This window comes from Alosa sapidissima, chromosome 5 (genome assembly GCF_018492685.1).
Source record: "Alosa sapidissima isolate fAloSap1 chromosome 5, fAloSap1.pri, whole genome shotgun sequence".
NCBI lineage: Eukaryota > Metazoa > Chordata > Actinopteri > Clupeiformes > Clupeidae > Alosa > Alosa sapidissima.
In genome coordinates this window covers 32185278-32212687 of record NC_055961.1, presented here as the reverse complement: position 1 = coordinate 32212687, position 27410 = coordinate 32185278, and the positions used below count along the sequence as shown (strand labels likewise).

The window sequence follows — 27410 nt, the reverse complement described above, 5'->3', positions numbered from 1 at the left end:
TTTTTAAGATTTGTGTGGATGTGTACAATATGTGAAAATGACCACAGCCTACTGCCTTCAACAGTATAAAAGAATGGTAGAAAAGATGTTGTAGTTTGATATATCATGGTTTTGCAAAACCATATGACCATTGTACAGTCACAGCTAAAAATGTAAATATCGCAATGTTTATAGTTTTAACATGCAGGACAGGGCTTTCTTGTCTACATGGCCACTGGGCGCCGCTAGAATTGCACTATTCATAGAACAGGCAAGAGTGACAGCCAGTCTAGCATTAGAAGATAACAATATGCACCCCCCCCCCCCCCCCCCCCCCATTGAATCCAATGTTCTGTTCCTGCAATCACATGTGGTTTTAACTTGACAAAAGAAGATATTCCCCAAAAAAGGTAAAAGGCTGTGATAGTGATAAGACCTTTGAGAGATATCACACTTCTTTCATATTTCCAGCTGACTTGACTTTAGAGAGTCTGTCCCACGACACCATGGCTGCATCCTTGTTTGCTGCATGGACTACTGCTAGGCTAGCTTAGGATATAGGCTACTGTAAGTTGAAAGGACACTAAGCTACATAGGCTACGTGAGCGCTTCTTTGTTATGCCATTTCCTTTATTCGGTGCTATACTGTAGCATTTTCTTGCACACTGTGCACCACAGCAGTATAAGCAGGTCAATTTCTTTGTTTACATTTTTAGCAGCCCTAGTTGTGTGCCATCAGTGGCAGTCTCATTGTTTATTGTTCATTGCTTCATTGATGCTTTTTTTGGCTTTCTGAAATGGAATGGAAAGAGACATGAGAATAAACAGAAAGTGTAAAATCAAGATTTTTTATTTTGTTTCATGGATGATGTAGGGCGTCGTATGAACGCTAGTAACCCCGACAATTTCACCGAAAATAACCCGGGCACTGCAGCATCAGCAGCACCGGATGCGCAGGTGCGGATTTTAAAGAGACAGCCCTTTAAAATAAACGTCTTTGTGCAATCTAGATTTTAGGCAATGGGTATTGGTATGACAAACACAGCAGATAATTATCCTGAGTGTTTTCAAATTCCGACGTACTAAAGAGCTCGTAATGCCGTGCGCATCACACGACCACTTGCCAAAAATATTTTGCGCAAGAAGCTGTAAGCATATTTCAGGCTACACAGTGAAGCCCCTGTATCATGTATAGCACGGACCACCCTGTGAGTTCATGGTAGGCATAGTGATGTAATTTCTGGGGGAGGTCATTGTGACTGGACCAGCCCTCAAGCATGTGAGAATCAGGGAGAACTTAAACTTAAGATCCTAGCCTCCTCAGAGATGATGTGTTGGCATGTTGCCAAACCTCTCACAGACGTGGTCCATGGCAGTGTGGAGTTGGTGGCGAACACAGCATAATTAACATTAACAGACAGACTTGCGCATGAATGTTCCGTATGATGCGAGAATAAGGCACTGTTTACCCATTTTCTTTTCATTGTGCTCATTCAACTCGGGTATGCGGACCATCTTTCTAACGAAACCCTACAGTAACGCCCCATACCCAGACCGGCGGGCGTGTCAGAGATGCACTGACCGGTGAAACGGCACTGCGTGCTATCGAACTACTGCGGTGCATGACAGGAAAAGAGGAGACTGGTCGTCAACATGGGAACACGGGACCGAAACTAGACAATTGGATCCTGCATGTAAGTGATTTTAGAGTCCTATTTGAACCAGTCCTAAATGAACTCGGCAATTAGGATGCTGCATTTGTTAAATAATTCTAAATAATAACTGTCATACTTGTTTCGGACAGGGGTTCATTCTTCTGGAATTATTGTAATTTTTATGGACGCTATGCCCCTTGGAACAGGAGATTTCCCGGAGGAAAACGGCTCCTTCGTTGTTAAACGGGATTGTGCGTTCAATGGACCCTGACACTCTGTGCACATCATTTTACAAGCCACGGTTCTGGGCCCTTCTCCTGTTGCTGAATTATTGGGTGATTTTAGCCTAAAGATGAAACGGACGTCGCCCTGAAAAACGGTGTCCAGAAGTGGTCCAGAACTACTGTCATCTGAATTTCTAATCATATAAAAGTAAGATGTTTTCTTTTATCTTGACGCCATTACACATCTATTTGTTGACAGATATATATGCAGACTGTGTGTGTGTGTGTGTGGTCGGTAGTGGTGGGCTACCTTTAGATAGCCTAACCCATAGTAAAACGGCCACCTCAAGGGGTGAAGTTTAGAGAAAATACATCAGATACATCTGATTACAATGGACATTTCATAATCCATTTGTATAAGAGGTTTAATATATTTTATTTGTGGTCCGGAAATGGACAAAATACAACTAAAATCCCACATTGTTTTTGTAGCAGGCCAATCTGAAAATAACATAGGTTTACTTTTACTGTGTGAGTATGTGTGTGTCTGTAAATCCATTGACCATTTGGAATACCATTTTAAAAAGCAGCAATCTTTCCATCTTTTGTGACAGTATGAAATTGTGTTATTGTAGGCCAGGAATATCCTTATTAAGCACATTTCCATATCTATCCAACACATTTGTCCATAGGCAATTCTGAGACACTCCCTCGCACACCAACAAATGCTGTAGTTGAATCTGTCTGGGAAAATAGACCTATGAAATTCTAGTAGGAAAAATCTGAAAATCAAGCTCTCATTTTGTGTGTGTCAGAGAGATAGATAAATAGAGAGGGGGGGGGGGGGGGCACAGTAGTAATCAATTTAAGTATTGCATATCTGCATCTGCACTTTTCCTACATTCTGGTGTTTTCTATAACTTACACAACCATTTCCATTCATCTTCTACTATGTGTACATAGGCAGTGCACCATAGGCACCTCAGGAATAGGAGGGGGATTTCTGAATGCTTGGCTGTAAACACTCTAAGTCCCCTGTTTCCATTACTTTACCAGTTCTGCTGCATCCCTTCGAGTTCTTGCTGTCAAATAATGTTGGATTTCATTTCATGTTAGATTTCTGGTTGCTGAAAAGTAATATCAGACTGTATTATTCCTGTTTCATCATAATGTCCTGGAATGTGATTTAAGAAAAGATAATTCAGCATTTTCAGATATCTTTCATCTTTCCCAAGGACCCATCAGGATGTTCTAAGCATGGTTGTTGTTTGAGCTTTTAAACCAAACGGAACTGAACTGGACTGAATTCCTTCATTACATTTACATGTAGTATTTAGCTGACACTTTTACCCTAAACCACTTATAAAAAGGGAGCAATCAACAAAAAGTCGGAGGCACATTTGAAATAATTTACTGCCTTAAAAAGTGACTAGTGGTGGTTCACTGTTGGAAATAACATCACTGCCCTTCCTATTGGGGCAGCCGTGGCCTACTGGTTTGCACTTCGTCTTCGGACCTGTAACCGGAGGGTTGCCGGTTCGAACCCCGACCAGTAGGCACGGCTGAAGTGCCCTTGAGCAAGGCACCTAACCCCTCACTGCTCCCCGAGCGCCGCCGTTAATGCAGGCAGCTCACTGCACCGGGATTAGTGTGTGCTTCACCTCACTGTGTGTACACTGTGTGCTGTGTGTGTTTCACTAATTCACGGATTGGGATAAATGCAGAGACCAAATTTCCCTCACGGGATTAAAAGAGTATATATACTTATACTATACTTATACTTACTGGTCATGGTCTATTTATGCTGGCCTCTTTATAGATTTTACTTTCGTTGTTTTGCAAGCTGCTTTTACTCCATGTTTTTCTGACACCATCTCAGTTCCCGACATCTTATTCTCTCTCCCTCCCTCTCTCTCTCTCTCTCTCTCTCTCTCTCTCTCTCTCTCTCTGGCTGTTTTACTCTACGTTCAGTGTAGCTGTGAAAGTGAGAACACTGACAGATTGGACAGTAATTTTCTATTGGGCCTATTTGTCAAATGACAAGATTCCTAACAGGACAGGGCCTGAACCACTTTGATGATTGAGGAACACTGTGCACAGAAACAGCGTATGTCCTATCACAGCGTATGTCCTAGCATGGTGGGAGGGTGTTTGCCTCTGTGCCTCCTTGAAGGAGGAAGTGTGCAGTTATCAGCTGTAGAAATTAAACAGATTGTCCAGCCTTGGGGTGGGGGTGGGGTCCATTCAAATGTAAGGTTAATTAATTTCCTTCCCAAGCGTCACTCTGGGGTTCCAACGTCCCAATCGGTCTTTACGCAGATGATTCATTAAGGCACACATCAGACTTTTATGACTTTGACTGATGCTTTTGATTCACTGATGCTTTTGATTCTATATGGAGTTTACCTCTAATAAGGAGAATGGCACTGATATGAAAGGTCTCTCTGTGCATTGCTCAGTGATAATCTGTCCTCTAGTTTAAGGAGGTTGTGTCTCCTCTGCACTAATCTGTATTTTCCATCATAGTTTGTCAGATGCAGTTGTGTGGGGTGTGGGTGTGGAAAATCATCTGTGTGCGCATATACCATTGCTAAATGCTCAACTCTTTTGCTAACAGTAAAGAGTGTTTTCTATGGAAGAATCCTGAAAACTGGAGAGCTTTCGGCTGTTTCCTGATGGATGTTAAGGATGTTGTGGCCATAAAGAAATAGATTCCGTTTCCTTCCTTTGCAGGAAGACTGAGGCCATTGGGCCACTGTGACTGCTAGGAGTATGTCTCTGCTTTCATCTTCTTTAATGGCGTGAGAGTCATCCCTATCTGTACATCTCAATTTGGAGCTCTTTTCATTTCAGGTTTGTTCCAGTGTGAATAAGCCTCACAGATTTTGGCCATTTGCCTCCTAATGTACAAGAAGATGGTGGAAGTGTCTTTTACTTTAAATAGGCTACCTGTGTATGACTGTGTATTGTATTCAAAGAACTCTGGTTTGGAGAGTTTTAGAGATTTTGGGTTTGTAGACAAATGTCTTTAATAAACCGTTATGTCCCTTGTCTAGGGCTTAGGGGAATAACAAAGAGCAATAACGGGCAGTCAAAAGATATAAAGTTAATTATATTTATTAATAACAAAAATACAATAAGTTAGGGAACTAAGGCTCAATTTTAAGGTTAACGAAAAAGTACGGCAAACAAAGGAAAAATCAGCAGGCCTCCAAAGTAGGCCTGAACAGGCCGCAGTTCACTTCCCGGCCTCTCACCCCGGGAGTGGCCGAAGCGGCAGAACAAAAAACAACTCTGGCACGAGGCTGGGCCCGAAGGTGGCGAGGAGTGGCGTGGCAGGCGACTCAAAGAAAGTCAGAAGAGCGCGCCCCTGCTAACGTCATGGCTGAACTTTTAAAGGGCCAGCAGCCTGAAACATCGGTCAATTAAGCTGCACTGGCAATCAGCAAACTGGCAAAGAGGCAATCTGCAAGACAAAAATGAACAAGGAAGCCACAAGCCACAAGGAACAGATATTTTATATATGTACTGTATACGACCACAGGGTCGTAACACCATTCAGGAATGAAATTGCTTTCGCTTCTGGGAGGCTTCACCACGACTTGCTCTCATAAGCCTCTCATTTCATGAAGTGGATGACATTAGAAGCTAGAGAGGTCAAGTCGCTCACCTCTCTGTTATTAAGACACGTCAACACAGGTGTTGATCTCAGTCAAAGAGGAGTTTGTGTATTATTTTGTCCCGTGTCTGCTACTATCATATGCAACACGGCCATAGAAGACATCGTCTGTCAGCAAAATGGCCTTGTTTGTCGCCATTGTGCAGGAAACAAGACGTGGAGGCGGGTGGAGGAGGGTGGTGGAGGTGGTGGTGGTGGGGTAGTGAGGGGCCTACCACGAAAGATTTCACAGCATTTCAAATGCTGCATTCTGGAGCCCCCCCAGGCAGAGCAGTAATGGAAATCCACTAATGGGAAGTCAATCAATAGGGGCCAGACACAAACTGCCCCATAGTGTCTCTGCCCCATAGTGCCCCATAGTGTCTCTGCCCCATACTGTCTCTGCCCCATAGTGCCCCATAGTGTCTCTGCCCCATAGTGCCCCATAGTGTCTCTGCCCCATAGTGCCCCATAGTGTCTCTGCCCCATAGTGTCTCTGCCCCATAGTGCCCCATAGAGTCTCTGCCCCATAGTGCCCCATAGTGTCTCTGCCCCATAGTGTCTCTGCCCCATAGTGTCTTTACTCTGCTCTCATGTGACTTAACAAGGTGCCCCCCTGTTGCGTGTGGTCAGCTCTTTTCTACGACTGTACTGCCCAGGACTAGGAGTCACTGTGTTGTTTGGTCTACTGGCTTCCAGAGCAAAAGATCACAGATCATGTTGCCATTCTATTAGACATCACAAGGTGCGTAGATTGGAGAGGATGTTCCTAATGGACTTGAAGTGCAGTCTGAAAAAAAAGACACTCTCTGCTGTTAAAATGGAGTCGACTCTGTTGACGTGCAGCCCATTCAGGTTGCGCAGGATGGGAATCCAGGGTTTAGAGAAACATCCGGAGCTTGAGTTGACAGTATTCAGGATTGCGCATGATGATTCCATTTTTCACATAATAACACGCTCTAGGCTACTTTTCATGTTTATAGTTTAGTTTGTTGATGTTTGTAGTTTAGTTTGTTAACTTGTTGATGGTGGTTTTGTTACTGCTGCTCCTACACTGCACTATGAGCACAAAAACAGGACCAATGAACTAAAGCGTAATTTGGGAAATGAAAAATTTGTCAAGCTTCACCATGAAAATAATTTCAGTTCTGTTATATTTATTTACATTGTGCTATTTACCAGGAGCTGTGAAGTCTTTGACAGTATTGTTAAGTGTCAAATGCGTGCAGTCAAGCGTAACGGCATGACTTGATAATACACTCATACTGACTGTAGTGCAATTTCATTCTGTTGGCAACATCTAGCATGGGATTTGTTGTTATATTTGGGTCAGGATTTTGTCACATTGGTGGCCTTTAAATGCCTTTGCTTCAGGCAGAATCTGAGCTTCTTATGTGCTGGTCGCTGTCCGCAGAGGATTTGTGTGTGTGTGTGTGTGTGTGTGTGTGTGTGTGTGTGTGTGTGTGTGTGTGAGTACTGGTGTACGTACGCACCCGTGTGTGTGTACATGAGCCATTATGTATTTTCTCTTATCTGGAATGTTCCTGTGAATCAGCAGTATCCCCAGCATGCCTCCTCTGGGACGTAAGTTGATATGCACTCTGCATGTCTGGCCTCTACAATCAGATCACGGCTGCCTCACGCATACCTGCCCTCAGTGGCTAAAGACCCAGGGCCGATACAGAGACCATGCTTTAATATTCCGCATCCGAATCCAGCTCTGTAGTTTACTCCTAGCCGGGCTAGGCGGGCGAGAGAGGGGGGTTGCTGTTTTGTAGCAGCAACATTTTCGGTGATATAAGACAATGACTCATCCTCTGCATCTGACAACCGATTCTCCCTCCACTGATGTATCCTGTGATGCTCATTGAGATCACCCCCAATGCACTGGGTGTCTGCTGTAGCCTATAGTGTGTGTGTGTGTGTGTGTGTGTGTGTGTGTGTGTGTGTGTGTGTGTGTGTGTGTGTGTGTGTGTGTGTGTCTGTGTGTGTCTGTGTGTGTGTGTGTCTGAATTGAGGGCAAGTTCTCTCTAACACCATAACTCAGAGCAACACAAAGGCCACCAGTTTGACTAGGGGGAGTGGGCAGTCATGTTGGGCCCCATGAGAGACTATGAGTGGGGCTCTGAGGAAGGCCCCACCTCTCAGGTGATTCATATCCCTGTGGCATTTGTGGGATGTCTACCTCTGAAGGTTCCTGGAATGATTGGCCCTTGTTCAACTCCAGTGGCAGTGGAGGAAAAGATAGAGCAGACATCCATATGTGATACGCAGCTAAATTGCTCATTCTTAAAATAGATTGCACTCCAGACTCAAGGACTCTCCTAATCTCAGGCATCAAGCGAGGGATTCTTCTTGGCAGAGTGGAATTTGTATTTGCATGTTCTCATGGTACGTTCTCTCAAACTTGATTATGGAATGTTCATTTCTGATGGAATGTTTACCTGGATTGCTCTCTATGCTGCTTTCTGAAGTGTCATTCAAATACCAGGTAATTCAATGGGCCGAGACAATTATTTCTGATTGTATTTAGGTACAAATAGCCGTGAAATCTAATTCTTTCAGCAGTTGAACCATTTACAAGACACCAACAGGATTTTGTGTAAATAATGCATGTATTTATTTATTTTTCAAGAGATAAGGAGAGTATCCTTAACTATAGTTAAGCCTCTTTGCTCTTTGTGAATCTCGAGGTCCTCTAGACCTTATCTACTGTAGCCCTTAGCAAGATAACAGGCCTGCAGAATGCTTAATTATTCATCTTCCCTTTCAAAGCCAGCAAGACAGGTTGTTAAGATAGAAGCATATAAAGAAATGGCAGCACTAGGTGGATATGGAGAAGCCAAAGGATATGCTACAAAACTATTCTACCAGAGTAGACAATAGATCAGTTAGATAGATCAGTTGCATGGTATTTCCAAACAATATTTCTGTAATCATCAACCGTTTTTTATTCAGGGAGAAATTGACTGAGCATCAAGCTCTTTTACAGCAATGCCCTGAGTTACAAAACATACAACAACAATAATCAAAATAACAAAACAAGAACAATAAAAGATACAAAAGGCAAATAATAATAATAATAATAGTAATAATAATAATAATAATAAATAGAAAGAAAAGAAGAAGGGGAATGTATAAATAATAATAATGATATAAAAGGTCTAGAGGCATTGCATAGGAGGTTTTGCCATTTAGCAAAGGATAGCCATATTACCTGAGACTTTCCTGGGTTAGGAAGAACAGTTGAAATCAAAGACATGGCATTACAATCAGTCCTCATCAGTCTTTACCTTTTTATTGTGCAAGTACTGTAGATTCTTTTGTACTGTAGATTTATTGTGTGGTTGTGTGGTTGTGTGGTATTCCAAAAGACGTTGTTTTGTCATGATGATGAGAATGTAAAGGGGCAGCATTAGAGCCATTGGAGAAGCATTTGTCAATCCAGAAGAAGACCTTCTGAAAACCAACCATGTGATTGAAACACATTGTATTAGCCAAAGGAAATCAGCAGCAGGTAAAGAAGATGTGATGACATTACACTGAATTGTGTCAAACTGAACAAACTATAAAATGTGTTGTATCTCATATAACAAAAGCCTCAGCGTTGCTCTCCAGTGCAGAATGTCTGTATAGTGACAGTAATCACTATAGCTTGAAAGCTGTGCAAGAACAGCATGCTAAGGTTCTCTTCATAGTGCAGCCTCCCACCTGTCTCTTCAGAAAGGCGCAATTGAGCAGCAAAAGCAATGTCGGCCTTTGATTCAATTCATCCTTGAATCTTCTTGGCAAATGTCCCATACGAGCCTCCATTCACAGGCACCATTATCTCCCCTCTCACCCATGTGCTGTGCTCACAGGGAAATAGAAATGTTAAAAACAGAAATGTTGACTCATATGGATAAAAGTAATAAAACAACAAAAAAACAATACTCAGAGCTCCATTTAAATAATAAAAAAAACTCAAATGTGATACAGTATATTCTGTGTCCTGTTTGGGCATGCCTTTTTATTCTGTTTTAAAATGTTGCACAGTGAGCCTGAGGTGGAGTGCTGGGCTGAATGTTAAAAGCTCTCTCTCTCTCTCCCTCCCTCTGTCTTCTGTCTCCCTCTCTCTGTCTTCTCTCTCACTCTCTCTCCCCTTCTCTCACTATCTCTCCCTCCTCCTCACTCTCTCTCTGTCTCCCTTTTTCTCTCTCCAGACTGCCAGCATGGCGGAGAGGCCTGGGGATGCGGTCGCCGTCTCCATCCCCATGGTGGAGACCAATAAGCCGGCCGGAGCGCTGCCGCCTGCTGCGCCGACGGACGCTGCCCTGCTCACACACCTGAAGAAGGTGGAGAACCACATCACCGAGGCCCAGCGCTTCTCCCACCTGCCCCGACGCTCCGCCGTGGACCTGGAGTTCAAGGAGCTCTCCTACATCATCCGCGAGGGCCCCTGCTGGAGGAGGAGAGGTACGCTGGACACTGGTCTCTGTCAGAGCCATATAGAAAGAGAGTTTGACCAACTCAAATCATGGGCGCCATGTTGGAGACCAACATCAGAATATACTACAGTGTGACCCTATGGGGTGAATATGCTATGATATGTAGCATATGCTAAATGGCTTATATTTACCATTAACAGGCATATAAATACTACTATCATCAACGTTTGTCAATATGTAAAAGGCCCTTACAGAAATATTGCAGTGTATATTTACCCTCTATATTTTAAAGGTGCTCTAAGCGATGCTGGGCAACGTCACTTCTGTTGACTTTCAAACAAAACAGAGAGCTCGCTCGCTACTTCCTCTCCCTCCCTCCCGTGCTGCTCCAGTGCAATTGAAACTCTCCTAAACGGGCATCTCGTCTGTGATTTGCTGGAACAGTTTGTTATGTTTTCATGGGCTAGGTTTGCCCAGGTTGTCCACAGAGATCACGTTTTTTTTACAGTGTATTCAGGACACAGACAGCTAGCGGTTGGTTAGGTCAGTGGTTTTCAAAGTGGGGGCCGTGGGGGTGCCAGAGGGGCCTCAGCAAGTTGGAAGGAAAAATAAAAGCAACAAATAAATACATCTGAAAAATTTAAAATATACCTATTACTATGAGGGTTGTTATACAATTCCATTATAATAATGTGAGGCATATCTGAACATTATATTTCCCATGATAATGACTGGGAATAATAGTAGAGTGATAGCTCTCATATAGCAGAAAGCCCCAAATACAATTTACAGACTGTATGCTCCATCGTGAAGTGCTTGTGGCTAAAATAATTATTAGGATTAGCTTAGTGTATTTTTACATTTGCTGTAGTATTGTCGATGGGTTTAATAACACATCAAGGGGGTTCTTGGCCAGAACCTAGTGGTATTTGGGGGGCCTTGTCGTGGAAAAGTTTGGGAACCCCTGGGTTAGGTGATGTTTGTAGTAAGTGAGATAAAATGTTTTAGCCTAAAAAACGCATGGCATCACTTAGAGCACCTTTAAATGTGCCTGAAAAATGAGTGACCACGTGGCCTAATCAGTCTCAGAGCAGTGTTTACCTTTCTTTTCCTCTTCAGTCTCCCAAGTCCTGACGTAACCTTTCATAGGTCATCCATCGCCAAGGACAGGTTAAACTTACTCAATGGCAAAAATTGCAACTGTAACTTTAATTGCATTATCAGTAGGCTATTATCATTATCAATAAGCCCTTCCCATAACATAGCCTAAGACGTTATGTGATTCCGATGATCTGATCGCTAGTGATTGGACCTAGGCCAATAAGCATGGTATACATTAATGATGGTGTTATAATATTCTTCCAATGTAATTTTTCATCATAAGTTGAAGAGAGAAATTGGCATTTACCTCACACAATATTGAGTAATTGAATATTTGCCCTCCAGTTCTTTTGACCTTCTGCTCCCATATTTTTGTCCTTTTTGGGTCACGGGGGAACAATCGTTTCCCGCTTCCCGGACTTGCACTGCAGCCAGACGCGCAACAGTTGGGCATTTTGTCAATAATTTATGTTATTTTGTAACAATTTATTATATTTTTTACCGTATTGTCTGCACTAATGGGGATCTGATGAATGTTGGTATCTAACATGGCGTCCATGAACCAAATGACCACCTCGGAACCAATCGCATAACAGGATAGCTCAGACCATTCGATTCCCTAGTTGGCCAAACTCTCTCTATATGCTGCTCTGGTTACTGTTATATTGTAACCAATTGTGTTATATTGCAATCAGATAATATTGGACATCAATATTGGACATTACACTTATGCTGTACACCAGTGGAGTTTTGCCCACTGAAGACTTAAGTTAGAGTTTAACGTTTTGGAATATGACTAGTTTTAGTTTAAGATTATTGCTTCGTTATTATTTTCTTCAACCCCCATCACTGTAATTGTGCCTGCACACAATTTTAGTTGGCTTAACCTCCCCGTATGCTAGAGAGTGACGGTTGTTATTGCAAGCAAATCGTGTTAGCTGTTGGATGTTGGATGTCACACTTGTGCTGTACACCTTTTTGTTCCTGTCTGTCTCTCGTCTTACACAAGAGAAACAAGGGAAAGGCTCAATGTCACCTCATCACAACAAGATTTCATTGAAAATATCTCACGAGAAATAACAAAGGAAGTTCAGAGTCTCAGCACTGTCATTTGTATCCGTCATCTCTCTCAATCACTCTGACTCACACACACACACACACACACACACACACACACACACACACACACACACACCACACACACACCACACACCACACACACTGTCCCTCTCTACAGACACTTACGCACAGCAGGCACACACTCACAAGATAATGAATAATCCTTTGATATTTTCTGGCATGAACCTGCACTGCGCTAGCGAGAGCTGATGCTCGATGTCGGGAGAGGAGTGGGCGTTTGGAAATCTTGTCTCTGTGACACGCTGCAAAGGAAATGTTAGCCCTGTCGCTCTGTTGGAATCAATAGTTGCAATGATTTTGGTCGTATTTCTCACATCCAGAAACCCTCTCTCGCTCTCTCTCTCTCACGCTGTGTCTCCTTCTCTCCCTGGCCTGACCCACCCCCCCACCCACTCATAGGGCACACACACACACACACACACACACACACACACACACACACACACTCGCGCACAGCGGTGCCTGTGCTCTTGCTGGGCTTGGCCCTGGGTCTGCTGTGCTCAGCAGATTTTAGACGTAGTAAATAATTCAGCAGTCAGGCCCGGGCCCGAGGCTCTGCTGTCTGCTACCAGGTCTCTGTGGCGGAGGCTAAGGAGTTGGATGGAGCGGTCGGGGCATTCTCTGGGCCGAGCCGCTCATGAAATACTAAGTCCCATCTCGTGCCCTCTCCACCTAATTAATAAATGGACTGAGTGCCTTTCATGACACTGCGCTTTATGCTCTGTTTGTTTTGTTGTTGCTGTTGTTTTTGTTTGGTTTGTTTGTTTGTTTTGGTCTCACGGATGAGCGATGTGTTGTTGTCTTGCCACCTGGCGAGTGGGAGAGCTTTTTATAGATTTTTCCCCCCTCCCCAGTTCACTGATATTCATTCCAGATGAGTAGGCAGACAGCCCCCAGAAACAAGCAGACAGGGGCTCTCTCTGCGAACAGGTACTTGACATTTTGACAAAAGAAAAAAACAGGCAGGCGACTGTCTCTCCATACCTGGAGGGCCTGTATGCCATGTATCTGTCACCGGCAGGAACTAGGAGAGGGTGGATGTCACAGACTTCGGAATGTACCATAGGTAAAACGCCGGGGCTCTGCCTGGTCTTGTCTCCTCAGTGAGAGAACAAGTGGGTCCAGGGTGAGGTCGAAAAAAGAAAGAGAGAGGGAGAGAGGGGGGGGGGTTGGAGAGAGACCAGCGCTGTGGTGAGAGATGAGGAATGCACAGAGAGGCTCACTCTGCTCCAGAGGTGGCGTTTAGCGGTGACGACATGCTCCAAGGCGAATTTTGCAAAGGTGGGGAGATCTATGATGGAGATCTTTAACTGCCACGTATGCAGCGTCAGACCAGAAGGAAGGAGATATGGGAAAAGTGGGGGGCGTAGGGGGCGGTCAGGGGAGGGGTGGGGGGAAGGGGTGGTACATTTTTGCCCTTAACTCTGCATCTGTTACAGCATGTTGCCTTTATGCCAATCTGCAGGTATGTTTTGGGTTGTTCCGATGTGTAGATAGATACATGTAGCTCATTCAGAGAGCTATACATACAGTATGTCTGTCTCTTACATCTATTTGCATTCATTCATTTCACAAATGCTTTTATCTAAAGTTACTCTCATTCAAGGTACAACGCAAACCTTGCCACTGTAGGTTAGCCTCCCTATATCAGTAGTAGCAATACATCCTGTTCCAAATGGAGTTTGATTCTGATCAGTGGACAAGGGTGTGACGTGCATGGAATGAAAGATTGAGAGGAAATAAAGGTCGATAGCCCAGGGAAGCTCTGAAGTATCTCCCTACACCCCTCGGCCAACCTCCACCTCCACCTCCACCTCACATGCTCGTCCACGTCACACCCCCCCCCCCCCCCCCCCCCCCCCCCCCCCGTCTCCCTGACCCCGCGGCTCCTGAATGGGGGACACAGTGTCAGCAGGAACAGGGGGGCTCCTCGGCTGAGCGTCATGTGCCGGGGTATAAATCTCCGGGGCAGCTTTAATGGCTCACTCTCGTTCGAGCCTCTGACTCAGGGTGAAGGAAGAACCATTACGTGTGTGTGTGGGAGAGAGAGAGAGAGAGAGAGAGATAGAGAGAGAGAGACAGATAAAGAGAGAGAGGCTTTATGTCATGAGGCAAGCGGGAAGTCTCTCCCCCTTCCCAGCTCACCCTTCTACTGTCCTCTCTGCCATTTTAATGTATTATGGGCCTTCTGGGCTACTACCACCTAAGCCTTTTAAATTAGAGCGTTGAGTATGTTATTCGTAATAACGAAAGGCTTTTAGTAACCGATATTTCACAAAACTGATCCTCATGGGAGAGATGTGTAAGGCATTTCATGTGATATCTTCCCCACTGGTCACCTTGCCATTGAATACAAAGAATGTATTTCTTAATACAAAGCCAAATCAAATCTTCTCTTGACTGACCTGCTGTACTCTGATTGAATGTGGTTCCATTAAGAGTTACATTAATGCTTTCTGACAGATATGTCATTGCAGTTGAAAAATGGCCCGTCTTATTTCGCTCTTGTTTCCACCAGTCCTCTAAGGTCTACTTTTTCATCAGACTGATGTGCTTCAGATAGAAACCAGTTTAATGCATCTTAAAGTCCACCAATAAGAAGCACTTCTCGTGAAGAGAGGAAGCTGGAGCACACTGATAGCTTGCAGTTTTTTATTTCAGTGCAAACAAACACTTGACTGACGTTTCGACACTACTGTGTCTTCCTCAGAGTCCAGAGCACTTATTGTGGTTTTGTAAATTGTAAAAATGGGCTTCGCTTGCAGATGCACAGACATGACACACAATATGCTGACTTCACACCATTCAGCAAAAATGAGCGCATTATATTCCACTGAGCTTTCTCAGCGATGATGGAGATACAAGGGTGATTGCAAGTTATTGGGTTTGTGTATATCACCATCTTTGTCTACAGTGGGTGCCACTGTGTTGAGGCTGTGCTAGAGCTCTTGACCACAGATGTCCAGATGTCTATGTCCCCTTTGTAGACTTGTACTCTCTCTCTCTCTCTTATCCCTGTCTTATGGTGACAGAAAGTTCTAGATATCCACCATGGACTAACCTCCCGTCATGACCGGGTCTTCTGCAGTGGAGCAAATCACCCACTGACGCTTCAAATCAACAGTTGCCTTGAAGGATCACTTTAGGTGGTGTATTTTTAGGAGTGGGTGACATAAGCGCTGCTCGTCATGTGTGACTTTGACACAGACCATGGCAAGCTTGCATCATCAGCATGAGACACTGATTTAACTTGGGCTTATCTGATGGGGACGCATCCGAATGCAAGAGTGGCAGTGCGGGGGCCCATGTCATCAGTATGCGCCACGCGCCTCCCAGGGGGGTGATTCATCAGTATGTAACGCAGCGCATGGGCTCTTATGAGCGAGGCCGCGCCCTTGTCTATCTCAGTGCTGGATGGAGGCATCGCCGCACGGTGAGGGGCGTTCAAGAGACAGCGGAGGAGGAGGAAGGGAGATGAGAGCTTCTAGAACCGAGAGCTAATGGCCATTATGAGGAGGTGCTGGCAGGCCGACAGAAGAGTGTCTAATTAAGGAACCTGAGATACCCGCCTCCCACCCACCCTTCTCTCCATCTCTCTCTCTCTCTCTCTCTTTCTTTCTCTCTCTCTCCCTTTCTCCAGACTGCTTCAATGCAAGAAGGAGAGGATCCCCCCTGAAAAAGTCAATATACTGTATCAGAGTGAAAGAAAAGGAGTCCCGTCTTACCAGCGTACAGAAATAGGCTTGCATGTGTTGCAGTGCAAATGTGGGGGTTATTTCTAAAGCCTCAGAAATGTTTGAGAACTGTGATATATGGAATGATTCAGCTCGACAATAAGCAACATTCTCACCAGATATAGTCACGAGATGTCAAAAGGATGTCATTTTTAGGTATAACACACTGAAGGCTGTTTCTCATTCAACGGAGAAGAGCTAATTTTTCTCTGATGCAGATGACAGTGGCTATAGTTGTTTAAATCTTGTCATCAGCTCCCCCACACAGTTCCCGGGAGATTCTGCATTCCAGTCTCTGTATTGATCCTTTCCTTCACCTAGCACTCTGCCTGTCTTGTGTCCACACGGCTCCCCTGCAGCTCCTCTGTAGCTCAGCTCTCGAGCTCCCCTCTCATCCCCACTCATCCGTTGCCACTGCTGTTTTCCACGGACCTTGGTCAAGATTCTCTCATTTATTTATAATGTTACCCTCATTGAATGTTTGCCTCCGCTAGTCTCTGAGTCACATAATCTGTGTATAAGTTCAGGCAACAGTCACAGGTGCACCATATTGGAGAGATTTTTTTAAAGTTGCATTTTCATATGCTGTATACAGCACATGTTGTACCCCCGCTCTCTGCAGACATGATATTGGAACTTAATTCCCTAAGGCATCTCGGTCTGAACTAGTGCATACCGTAGAGGTTTCTGTAAAGACTTGCCACATAGTGCTGCCTTTGTATGTGTATACATGAAAGCAGGGTTTCTTATTAAATTCCCCAACCATCTAGAGGAAGAAACATGGTACTAAGCCATGACAAATTACTACAACTACAAACACATACCCTTACATTGTCATTATATTGCATTATAGATATTCATTGCTGTTATGTTGTGAAATGTAATTTTATAATTTCATTCTATGGTGTTCATTGAGCTCAACAACATATGTGTTTTAGGACTGAAACACTTGATTTAAAACACTGCACACCAAAGCTGTTATTTTAAATAAAATTGCCAGCTTGCAACCTAGAGCTAGTTGTGTAGCGCTACATACTTGTTTTATATGTGCTATATGAGTGATAACCATTAAGGTTTGAATATGCATCATGTTGTTAATGTTGTGTCCAGGATACAAGGCCCTACTGAAGTGTCTGTCGGGGAAGTTCTGCAGCCGAGAGCTAATCGGCATCATGGGCCCGTCAGGAGCGGGCAAGTCCACCCTGATGAACATCCTTGCAGGCTACAGGTGAGCGACATTCCTGCTGTAAATGTGCAGCATTTTACACTTGTGCTGTTATGCAATGACATGATGGATTGTCTGTATGTCTATGTGTGTATGTGTGTACAGTATGTGTGTGTGTGTGTGTGTGTGTGTGTGTGTGTGTGTGTGTGTGTGTGTGTGTGAGAGAGAGAGAGTGGCCGGTGTAAAACAAATTGAGAAAAATGAGAAAAAGATGAATGGAGACACAAAAAAGACAAAAAAAACAAGAGATGAAAGTAGTCTGCATTGTTTCTCTGTAGTCAGTCAGAGGCTGGAACGGCACCTGGAGGCCATTGTTAGACAAATTTGCAGCTGTGTTCCTCCACTGCCATCCATCTGTCTATTCCATGCTCTGTAATTTCCTCTCTCTGACTCTTTCTCATTTCTCTCTCTCTCTCTCTCTTTCTCATCTCCCTCCCCCTTTCTCTGTCTGTCTGTCTCTCTCGTGTCTTGCCTAACTCTTGTTTGTTTTATGACATGTTTAGTCCCACACAGCCCAAAGACAAGATCAGGCAAAGCCCCCTAGTTACCCAGCAGCACATACCTCTGTCACCTCCTTCATGTCTCCTGTCTTGTAGCCTACTCTCTTATTTTACAACTTTTTTTCTACATACAGTGGACCAGGGCCAATTATAATAGAACGTACAGTAAGCCATGGTAACTTTACAAAAATAATTCTATTGATCTCACAGAACGCCACTCTCTTTTGACTGTTAGTGATCTTAGATTCGTACCACGGGACATAAAAAAACAATCATAGTCTTTGGGCCCGAGTTCGGGGGCGATATAGGTGGCGGAAATCTACGACAAGGCGGGGACTCTGAAATGGGCAAGACCTTTCATGAAGTGAAATTGAACAAACCAAATCACAGGCAACCAGTGTTCAATTCTGATCTATCTATCTATCTTTTATTAATTGACTTAGGCCTGCCCACTTTGTGCGTCTGACTTTGCTTTGGCCACAGTGCACATGCACTCATGGCAAAATACGCTGTCAAACTCACACCCCCTGTGTTGGCAAAGGTGGGACTGGAGATGGCTGTGGCAGTGAATGGGTTAAAGAAGTTCATGTGTGAAAAGCATCAGTCAAAGTAAAGCATACAGGCAGACATGTTTGTAATTGTATGGCATAGCAAACCTTACAATTTCCAAAACTAATAACTAATTAACTAAAATAATTATGTTAAAGTACTGGAGTAAAGATCTCACAAGAGCCCCTCATAGCCGATGACAGAGCGAATGTCTGTTGGCTTCAGTAGCAAGAGGGAGTCATTAGGTGCATGTAATCATAATGCCATTCTTTGCCTTTGTTGAGTGTTCCCACTGACTCCATGTTGCAGTTGTCTCTCCATGCCACGTGTGACACAGCTGTGTGTGGTACTTCCTGTTCGCACATGTTGGGAATGGATCAATGGTGCCTTACAGCAAATGAATTGATTTGTATATTGCTTTATTATCATAGAATAGGAGTTGTGGACCATGACAAACTATAGTTGCAGTGAAAAGCGTGTATTACTGGGGACGTTTTCTGCATTCATAAGTAATTACAAAATATAATATAGTATCATTTTTGTGTGTGGAATGTATATTGTGCTGCGGCTGAGGCAAAGAGTGTTATATAAGTGCTGCTGGAATGGTGTCAGTATAACTATGAACAGTGTATTGTTCCGGTGGTTTTGCTGAGATCAGCGCGTGTGGTACTGAGTAGAAGACCCGGCGCCAAAACTCGAGATGCAGCCGCTGCCTCCACAGTGCTCCAGGGCCTCCCGCACAGCGCTGCTCATGCAGGCAGAGTGGACGCTCCAACCTGTGGTTAGCATCTCACCACTGCAGTGAAAGAGCCAGGCATTGCCACGCGGCATACTAAAAAGGATTTCAGAGGGTCTCACCTTTTCTCTGTCTCTCTCTCTCTCTCTCTCTCTCTCTCTCTCTCTCTCTCATGTGGTTCCAGGGAAACGGGGATGAAGGGACAGATCCTGGTGAATGGGAAGCCCCGGGACCTGCGCACCTTCCGGAAGATGTCCTGCTACATCATGCAGGATGACATGCTGCTGCCAAACCTCACCATCCGGGAGGCCATGATGGTAAGGTCAACCTGTGATGGACTCATGAATTTTTAAAATGTCCGTCATGATATCATGTCACCCATCGAAACACATTCAGCAGCTATACATCAATCACAACCACTGTATATCACATTTCATGACGGTTATCACCTTACCACTGATCCCACTTGGTTGTTTCTTTGGCCATACAGGTGTCAGCAAACCTTAAGCTCAATGAAAGTATGGAGGTGAAAAAAGAGCTGGTATGTTGTAGGCACTTTTTAAATACTTACAAATGTTTATGTTTATTTGTAATGGATACTGCATCTATTTACTGCATACAATATATATATATACATTGTATACATATGCATATGCTTATTGTGTGTGTGTGTGTGTGTGTGTGTGTGTGTGTTTGTGTGTGTGTGACAGGTGAATGAGATCCTGACAGCTCTGGGCCTGCAGGAGTGTGCCCAGACTCGAACCCATTCTCTGTCCGGGGGTCAGTGCAAGAGGCTGGCCATCGCCCTGGAGCTTGTCAACAACCCGCCCGTCATGTTTTTTGACGAGCCCACGAGGTACGCTGCGTCCAGACAGGATCAAAATAAAGCATCAGATGGGACATCTCAGTCCGAGTCAGAGAGGGCAGGAGAGAAGAGGAGGGGGGGGGGGAGCTTTCTCATTTGGACCGAGTGTAAATCGTGGGGAAAAAATCTAGAAAGTGGTGTTTCAATTCCATCAGCAGAGAGTTGATTAATGTAACTGATTGCCCTGTTGAAAGATGAAAGTGGTGTGTTGTGTGTGACATCAGCCATTTAGGAAGTACCTCGTCTAGCGAAGCTTTTAATTTAACCAGCTTTTGTCGACAGTAGAAAAACCATGTAAGGCCCTAGACACCTCAGGTGTATGTCTCTTAATCGTGACGTATCGCTCTTCACATCTAGCACCAGTCGGCCACGATTATCAGCTTAATCTGTGCACCTCTTGACCGGGGCAGATCAGTTGACCTCTTGCGTTGTTGTTAGCGGCGATGTGCATCTCAGGATTGATGTGCGTTTGTTGTGGTGTTGTGACAGTGGCCTGGACAGCTCCTCCTGTTTCCAAGTGGTCTCCCTAATGAAGTCACTGGCACAGGGGGGCAGGACCATCATCTGCACCATCCACCAGCCGAGCGCCAAGCTCTTCGAGATGTTCGATAAGGTCAGTGACCCTGGTCCATAAATTTGGCAGTCGTGTAGCTATACACTTCCAACAGTCATAGTCTGGGTTTTGGCTGAAGAGATGGATTTGGCCATTTGAAATAATTTTCTGATATTTTACAACTCGTAATTGTCATCACTTTGAATCATATTTGTTTGAATTGTGTGGTAGTGTTACCAGTTGGGGTTTACATATGAACTGATTTAGCCATGCCTGATATAATATATAAGAGAGGCAGAAATTATGTATATGCACTGTAATTTTTGGTGGCAGTAAGTTGTGTTTACGTCTGCTTTACTCTGCGCCATAATGATGTATGTGTCCTCTCTCCAGCTGTACATTTTGAGCCAAGGCCAGTGCATATACAAGGGCACTGTCACCTACCTCATCCCCTACCTGAAGAACCTGGGCCTGCACTGCCCCACCTACCACAATCCTGCAGACTTCAGTGAGTGTTTCACAGTGAGAGCGTGTGGTTTATATGGAAGTACTAGTGTGTATTGTTTTTGTTGTGTAAATGTATGTATATGTGTATGAGAGAGAGAGAGATAATGTGTGTGTTTGTGAGTGTGTTGGTTATCTCCGGGTGTAAATGAGGCAGACAGGGTATCAAATTGTGCTGACCACAGCCACAGGTATTTTGCCAGCGAGCGGATTTTGGCAGCTAAACGGCGGGTGCGAGCAGCATATTCAATAGAGGGTCACTCACCTCTTTACCCCCCCCCTCCCCCCTGCAGTTATCGAGGTGGCCAGTGGAGAGTACGGGGACCTCAATCCCGTCCTCTTCGAGGCCGTGCAGGGAGGACTCTGCACTGAGGAGGGGAAGAAGAACTCCAGCGACAAGAACGACCCGGCTTCCTCCTGTCCTTCTCAATGTCACACCGTAAGTGGGCCTCCATTCTGTTCAAGGGGAGCATCTGCGGCTCACACGTAGGTCTAGCGTGCAGATGTCTCCCCCTGGTGCGTGAAACCCAAAACTGTAGATCAGGTGAACAGATGAAAGAATCTGCAAACAGAGACTGATGCTAAAAAGACTGTTTTACACTGATCAGCAAGAGGCCAAAGAGTGTAAACAGAGAGGCGGATGTCTCAGTCTAATCCCATCCTCAGTAGTCCCTGTTGTGAAAGAACTAAAAAAGTAGTGTGACTCTTAGAGGCAGGCTACACCAGGAACGTAACTGAAGCATTCTGTTCACGGAGCATCTGCTGCAACAATTAGCTTCAGCTATCATCAATGGAACTGGCTACACCAGACATGATAGCGGTGCGTATACTCAAACAAATTAGACCAGCCTTCTATAATTATTTTTACGCTATGTGAACAGAACGCTTTAGATGTGAGCCTGGTGTAGCCTGTCTGTTAGTTGCATATCACTCACAAGAGATTTGGCAAGGCAGTGTTGTTTTAGATTAGATTAGATTCAACTTTATTGTCATTATGCAGAGTACAAGTACAGAGACAACAAAATGCAGTTTGCGTCTAACCAGAAGTGCAAAAAAGTGCAATGTGACATACACCGTATACACAGTATACACAGGTGGTGCATAGAGTATAAGATATATTGTGCAGTGTAGACAATAGTATACAGTTAAGAAGCTGGAATGGTTTACAGTAATATAAATTAACTAGAAATATGTGCAGTGTATTATTAGTAGTAACCTTATAAGAGCAGAATATAGATATGGATATGCAGTATGAACAATGTATGAACAACATGTACAGATATGTGCAGTGTAGTAGCAGTAACATTATAAGAGTATTAAAAATAATATTTTTATTATATTATAATATGCAGTGTATTAACAGGAATATATTGCAGTAGTGTGTATGAATATGTTTTATTCTCTGATCTCCTCCGTTTCCACTGTGCATTGGCACATTCAGGATGCAGGACACATTGAGAAGCACACCTTTGCCACGAGTACCCTGAATCAGTTCTGCATTCTCTTCAAGAGGACCTTCATCACAATATGTCGGGACACGGTAAGCCTGCTGCTGATTCCAATACTTCCCATACTATACTAATACTTCCTGTGTTGAATGAGGTGGGTTAAGAGAGTGAGGGTACAGTATTAAACAATAACTCAGCCAGATGTGGGTGGTAACCACATCAGGGATTCAGATAGGCGACATGCGAGTACAGAAGAGATTCAATCATTTTATGTGCCCATTGTATGTATACTATGTAGGTCTCTATAATAACATTATGTTAAATATTGTAAAATTCTATAGGGGCTTAAAAGGCTGCATAGCCATGGAGTTTATGGATTTAGCTATTTTTTTTGCAATTTGCCATATGTATCTCCATTACAGAGAAAGTGTCTTTTGTTTTAACAGGTACTGACCCACCTGAGGGTGATGTCCCACATCTGCATAGGCGTTCTGATTGGTCTCCTGTACTTGAACATTGGGAACGACGCCAGCAAGGTGTTCAATAACACCGGCTTCCTCTTCTTCTCCATGCTCTTCCTCATGTTCGCCGCCCTCATGCCCACCGTACTTACCTGTGAGTACTCACCTGGTTATGCACCAGGAACAGGGTTTCCACAGTTATGGAAAACCTGGAAAAGTCGCTGAATACTCATAGTCATACAAGGGATGTTGGTAGGGATAGCGTATATCACAGGATTTGATCGCTTCTTTCATAGATATATAATGGTAGGGGAGAGAACACATTTTATCCAATCTTGTTGTCAAAGTCGCATTTCATAAGCCCCAATCTGTTGCGTAGAGTAAGCAATTTTATACGTATAGGCTGTGAAATTCATGTAATTTTCATTCAAGGTCATTGAAAAGTCATGGAAAGGTTTTGATATGTTGTCAGTAAGAATGGGTGGGAACCCTGCAGGAAACATTCCGATATATCCACCCCTGATAGCCTGTGCTGTGGCCACTGCTAAGTGAGTCTGTTTGTGCAGGTGTGGGCGGACAGCACTGCAGTCCCAGAACGAGTGGAAATTTATGTCCAATGTGATGTGTCTGAAAGCGAGCTTTGTTTACATTAATGAGCTGACAAAAGAGGTGTTTTATTTATAGAGGATCGACAATGATATAGGATGAACAACATGGTTGATGTTGAGATGTTTTGTGTGTGTCTGTGTGTGTGTGTGAGTGTGTGTGTGTGTGTGTGTGTGTGTGTGTGTGTGTGTGTGTTTGTGTGTGTGTGTCATTGTGTAACAGTTCCCCTGGAGATGTCCGTTTTTCTTAGAGAACACCTGAACTACTGGTACAGCCTGAAGGCCTACTACCTTGCCAAGACCATGGCAGACATACCATTCCAGGTTGGTCATCTTAAGTTCCTTCTTATTTGTATGATTCCTTAGAAGGCCCTAATTACTGGAGACACCCAATTTCATTTTCATTTGAATTGTTCCAGTCGTCCTTTTCCTCTTTCATTAGTTGTACCCTGCTGTTTCAATGGATACAATATAGTCAAGTTCATAGTGAAATCTCTGTCTCAAGTCTTGCCTCTAACACCAACTGGACAATCTGTCTGTCTCTTTCTCTCTCTCTCTGTCTCTCTCACCCTCTCTCTCTGTCTCTCACTCTCTCTCTCTTTCTCTCTCACCCTCTCTCTCCCATCTCAGATCATCTGTCCGATCATGTACTGCAGTATAGTGTACTGGATGACCGAGCAGCCCCCGGAGGCCGCCAGGTATCTGCTCTTCATGGCCCTGTCCACCTCCACTGCTCTAGTGGCCCAGTCGCTCGGCCTCCTTATCGGAGCTGCGTCCACGTCCCTGCAGGTACAGGGTGCAGGGTGCACACACACACACACACACACACACACACACACACACACATGCACACGCTCACACACACACACACGTGTGCATACACACACACACACACACACACACACACACACACACATGCACACGCTCACACACACACACGTGTGCATACACACACACACACACACACACACACACACACACACCCTTGTCCTCTTTGGCAGGAATCTTTTTTGAAGAATACTTTGCTGAAGAATTGTAAGCAGTTTTTAACTTAAGTAAGCCGTTTTGGAGAAGCCTGTGTACTTCTTGTATATGAGAACTGAAAAACCTCCCCAAAGCCCATTCATGGTTCTGTACAACAACAGTCTAAACACTTTGGTGTAACCATACCAGCTGAATGCTGGGGCCTGTAGTGGTTCCTCCACGAGCCAAAGACAAAGAACCCTATTGTGTCTACAGTATTGTGTGCTTTTTCATTGCCTTATGACTGTTGACTGTTGTGCTCTGCCCGTAGGTGGCCACATTCGTGGGTCCAGTCACCGCCATCCCTGTGCTTTTGTTCTCTGGCTTCTTTGTGAATTTTGACACCATCCCCAAGTACCTGCAATGGAGCTCCTATGTGTCTTATGTCAGGTGTGTCCACTGGAAAAGACAAAAATGCTACTGAAAATAGTCATTAAATATGATATAGTTAAATATGAAACCCAACATCTGTACAATATGTATTTTTGGAATGTATTTGAAGGCCACCTGGCACTGAGGTAGGAAATGCAATGCTTGATCTAACAGTGTGTCAAACACCTGGCCTGAAGCTCTCCTTTGATCTCGTTCTCAGGTATGGCTTCGAGGGAGTCATTCTGTCCATTTACGGGATGAACCGGTCAGAGCTGGCCTGCCCCGGGACCATGCCCTCTGGCTTCTGCAAGTTCCAGAAGCCAGAGGAGGTGCTGCAGCTGCTGGACGTGGAGGACGCCAAGCTCTATGTGGACTTCATGGTGCTCGGAGCCTTCTTCCTGATTCTCAGACTGGCCACCTACTTTGTGCTGCGCTACAAAGTGAAGTCCGAACGCTGACCGCGGTCAGTGCTCCGACAGAATCACTCTTTGATAATAGGCACTGCAACGTACATGAATGGATGTTGTACAAAGAGACACACATACAAAGTATACACACACATTCTGACATACACAAACACACTCACGTTCACACACACTACACATTTACACCAACCAATGCAAATTACTTTTGAATCTGTTTTGTACCTCGTATAAATCTTAGACTTGAACAATCAGACTTGAATTAATTTAAAAACTTTTCCATGTATTTTTTTCAATACATGACTAAAATGTTTTGTTTGAAGGTATTGTCCTTTCTGTTATCTTCAGACGATGAAGTGTTTTGTTTACTTTTTATTCACTGCATTTATTTTTTTAAAAGTCTCTACTTTTAGTTTCTCAGTCAAATCTACCTTTTTATATAGTCATTGTGTATCATCACTTAACACAGTGTAAATACATTGGGAACTGATTCGCGACGCATGATTCTCTATGGAAGGGGTTGGATGCACTGTCTCTGTCAATGGAAAAAAACAAATGTATGCCCTTCAGTAGCATGTGGACTGGCCGCTAGCCCTTTGCCCTAAAGACCAGGACTCTCAACAGAACACGAGGGATGTAAGTTATGCCCCTAACAGATGGCGCTGCGGCCATGTAAGTATGTACTCAAACGTTTACGTGGCTAACCAGAATTGTTTTTTTTTTTGTTTGTTTGTTATTTTTGGTGTGTACTTGGAATAAGAGTCACTCTCGAATGCCTCTTTTGGACTCTCATGGTTTGCATTTCGGACAGAAACGTCAGTGGCACCTGATGTGGGGACTACAATGTATTCCACACTTCACAGGCTTTCATTGTTTTCTTTATTCCAACATTGATAACATGAACTGCTTGTCCAGTGGCCCAGTTTGCACCGAACTGGATGGACTTGCACAGTGGATGTCTGATCTAGTTCATCAATGTGAGAGAGAGAGAGAAAAAGAGGATACCTCCACCTCATTCGTCTGTGGCTGTGAGTGTGAATAGGTGCATACCCTGGAAGAGGTGATCTCTCAGTTGTCATGGGACGCCATGCAACGCCTCATCCCCATCATTACTAACCATTAACTAAACTCGTCCCAGTAACGGGATCACCCAGCATATCCACCGTTTCCCCAGGAGCATGACTGATTCATAAGGAAAGGTTTGCATCTGCAAAAAACATGTTCCTTTTTTTAACACTTGGTGACTAACCTGGAGAGATTGTGTCAACAACAACAGCAATGCTTTTTTCTTGGTTCAATTCCCTGCTCAACATTTCCAATTATTTTCTATAAATGTAGACTGTTACAGACTGAACCTTGCAGTTGATAAAAATGTCTCTCTAAAGTGATACCATAACATCTCACTGTATAGAATACCTGTGTTTAGTTGTAGTTACAAGAAGAGGTTGAACCTTCGACACAATGTTCCAAAGCCTAGTGAATGCCATTGTGTCATCAGTTGAACCTTCTACTTTGAGTAGTTGCATTTATTTTCACAGTTATTCACTGAAAATGTTTCCATGAATCCGTATTCTCTTAGTCCAGGAAACGCTCCAGTCTACCTGTGTTCACGACATGACTTTCTTGGTGGATGGGCTTTGTGTGCAACTATTTTATCTGTGTCATTTTCGTAAGGATTGTCAGATGTCCAGTGTCGTTAGCCACACTGTTGGATACTTGAAATGCTAGGTTGGCCAATCATTTGTCTCACGGCCAGTTTGGTTTACTGTGACTGCAGTAGTAAACTCCGATGCTTATGATTTGCACCTATATATCTCACCCATATGCTGTACGCTCCAGGGAGGCTCCTCTTGACAACAGTGCAATGCAAAGATCTTTGTTTATAATGAAAAAATGTCGAAACTATGAAAATATCTCTCATGATTATTGACTCTGCTACTTAGTTTGTCCTATAATACTACTAATAATAACCTTGACTATATACACAATGACAGTAGATGTGTGATGCGTAAACAAAAATGTATGTACATATATGCACTTTTGTTAATGTTTCTCAAATGATTTTGGATTAATTTGTATTTATTTTTATTTTTATACGAATATGGAGGGCACTGCTTAGTTGAGTCTGGAACTGGGGACAGCATGATCTCGGAAGCAAAAAAAAACCGATGTCACAAGGAGCCCATGCTTTTCAATCATTTCGAATTCGAATTTCTGTAATTTTTGTAC

General features: G+C 43.9%; 1 protein-coding gene across 1 annotated transcript; it reads left to right on the top strand.

The window, feature by feature from the left end:
• Positions 1-357: 357 nt before the first annotated feature.
• On the top strand, positions 358-27336 carry abcg4a (ATP-binding cassette, sub-family G (WHITE), member 4a). Its single transcript, XM_042093469.1, has 16 exons — positions 358-1673; positions 1784-2066; positions 9719-9971; positions 17029-17146; positions 19113-19245; positions 19419-19469; positions 19639-19784; positions 20283-20406; positions 20740-20854; positions 21144-21289; positions 22292-22390; positions 22745-22913; positions 23588-23688; positions 23995-24153; positions 24659-24777; positions 24980-27336. Exons 3-16 carry the CDS (start codon positions 9728-9730, stop codon positions 25215-25217), a joined length of 1962 nt encoding a protein of 653 aa, XP_041949403.1. The 5' UTR covers positions 358-1673; positions 1784-2066; positions 9719-9727; the 3' UTR covers positions 25218-27336.
• The last annotated feature ends 74 nt before the right edge of the window (positions 27337-27410 follow it).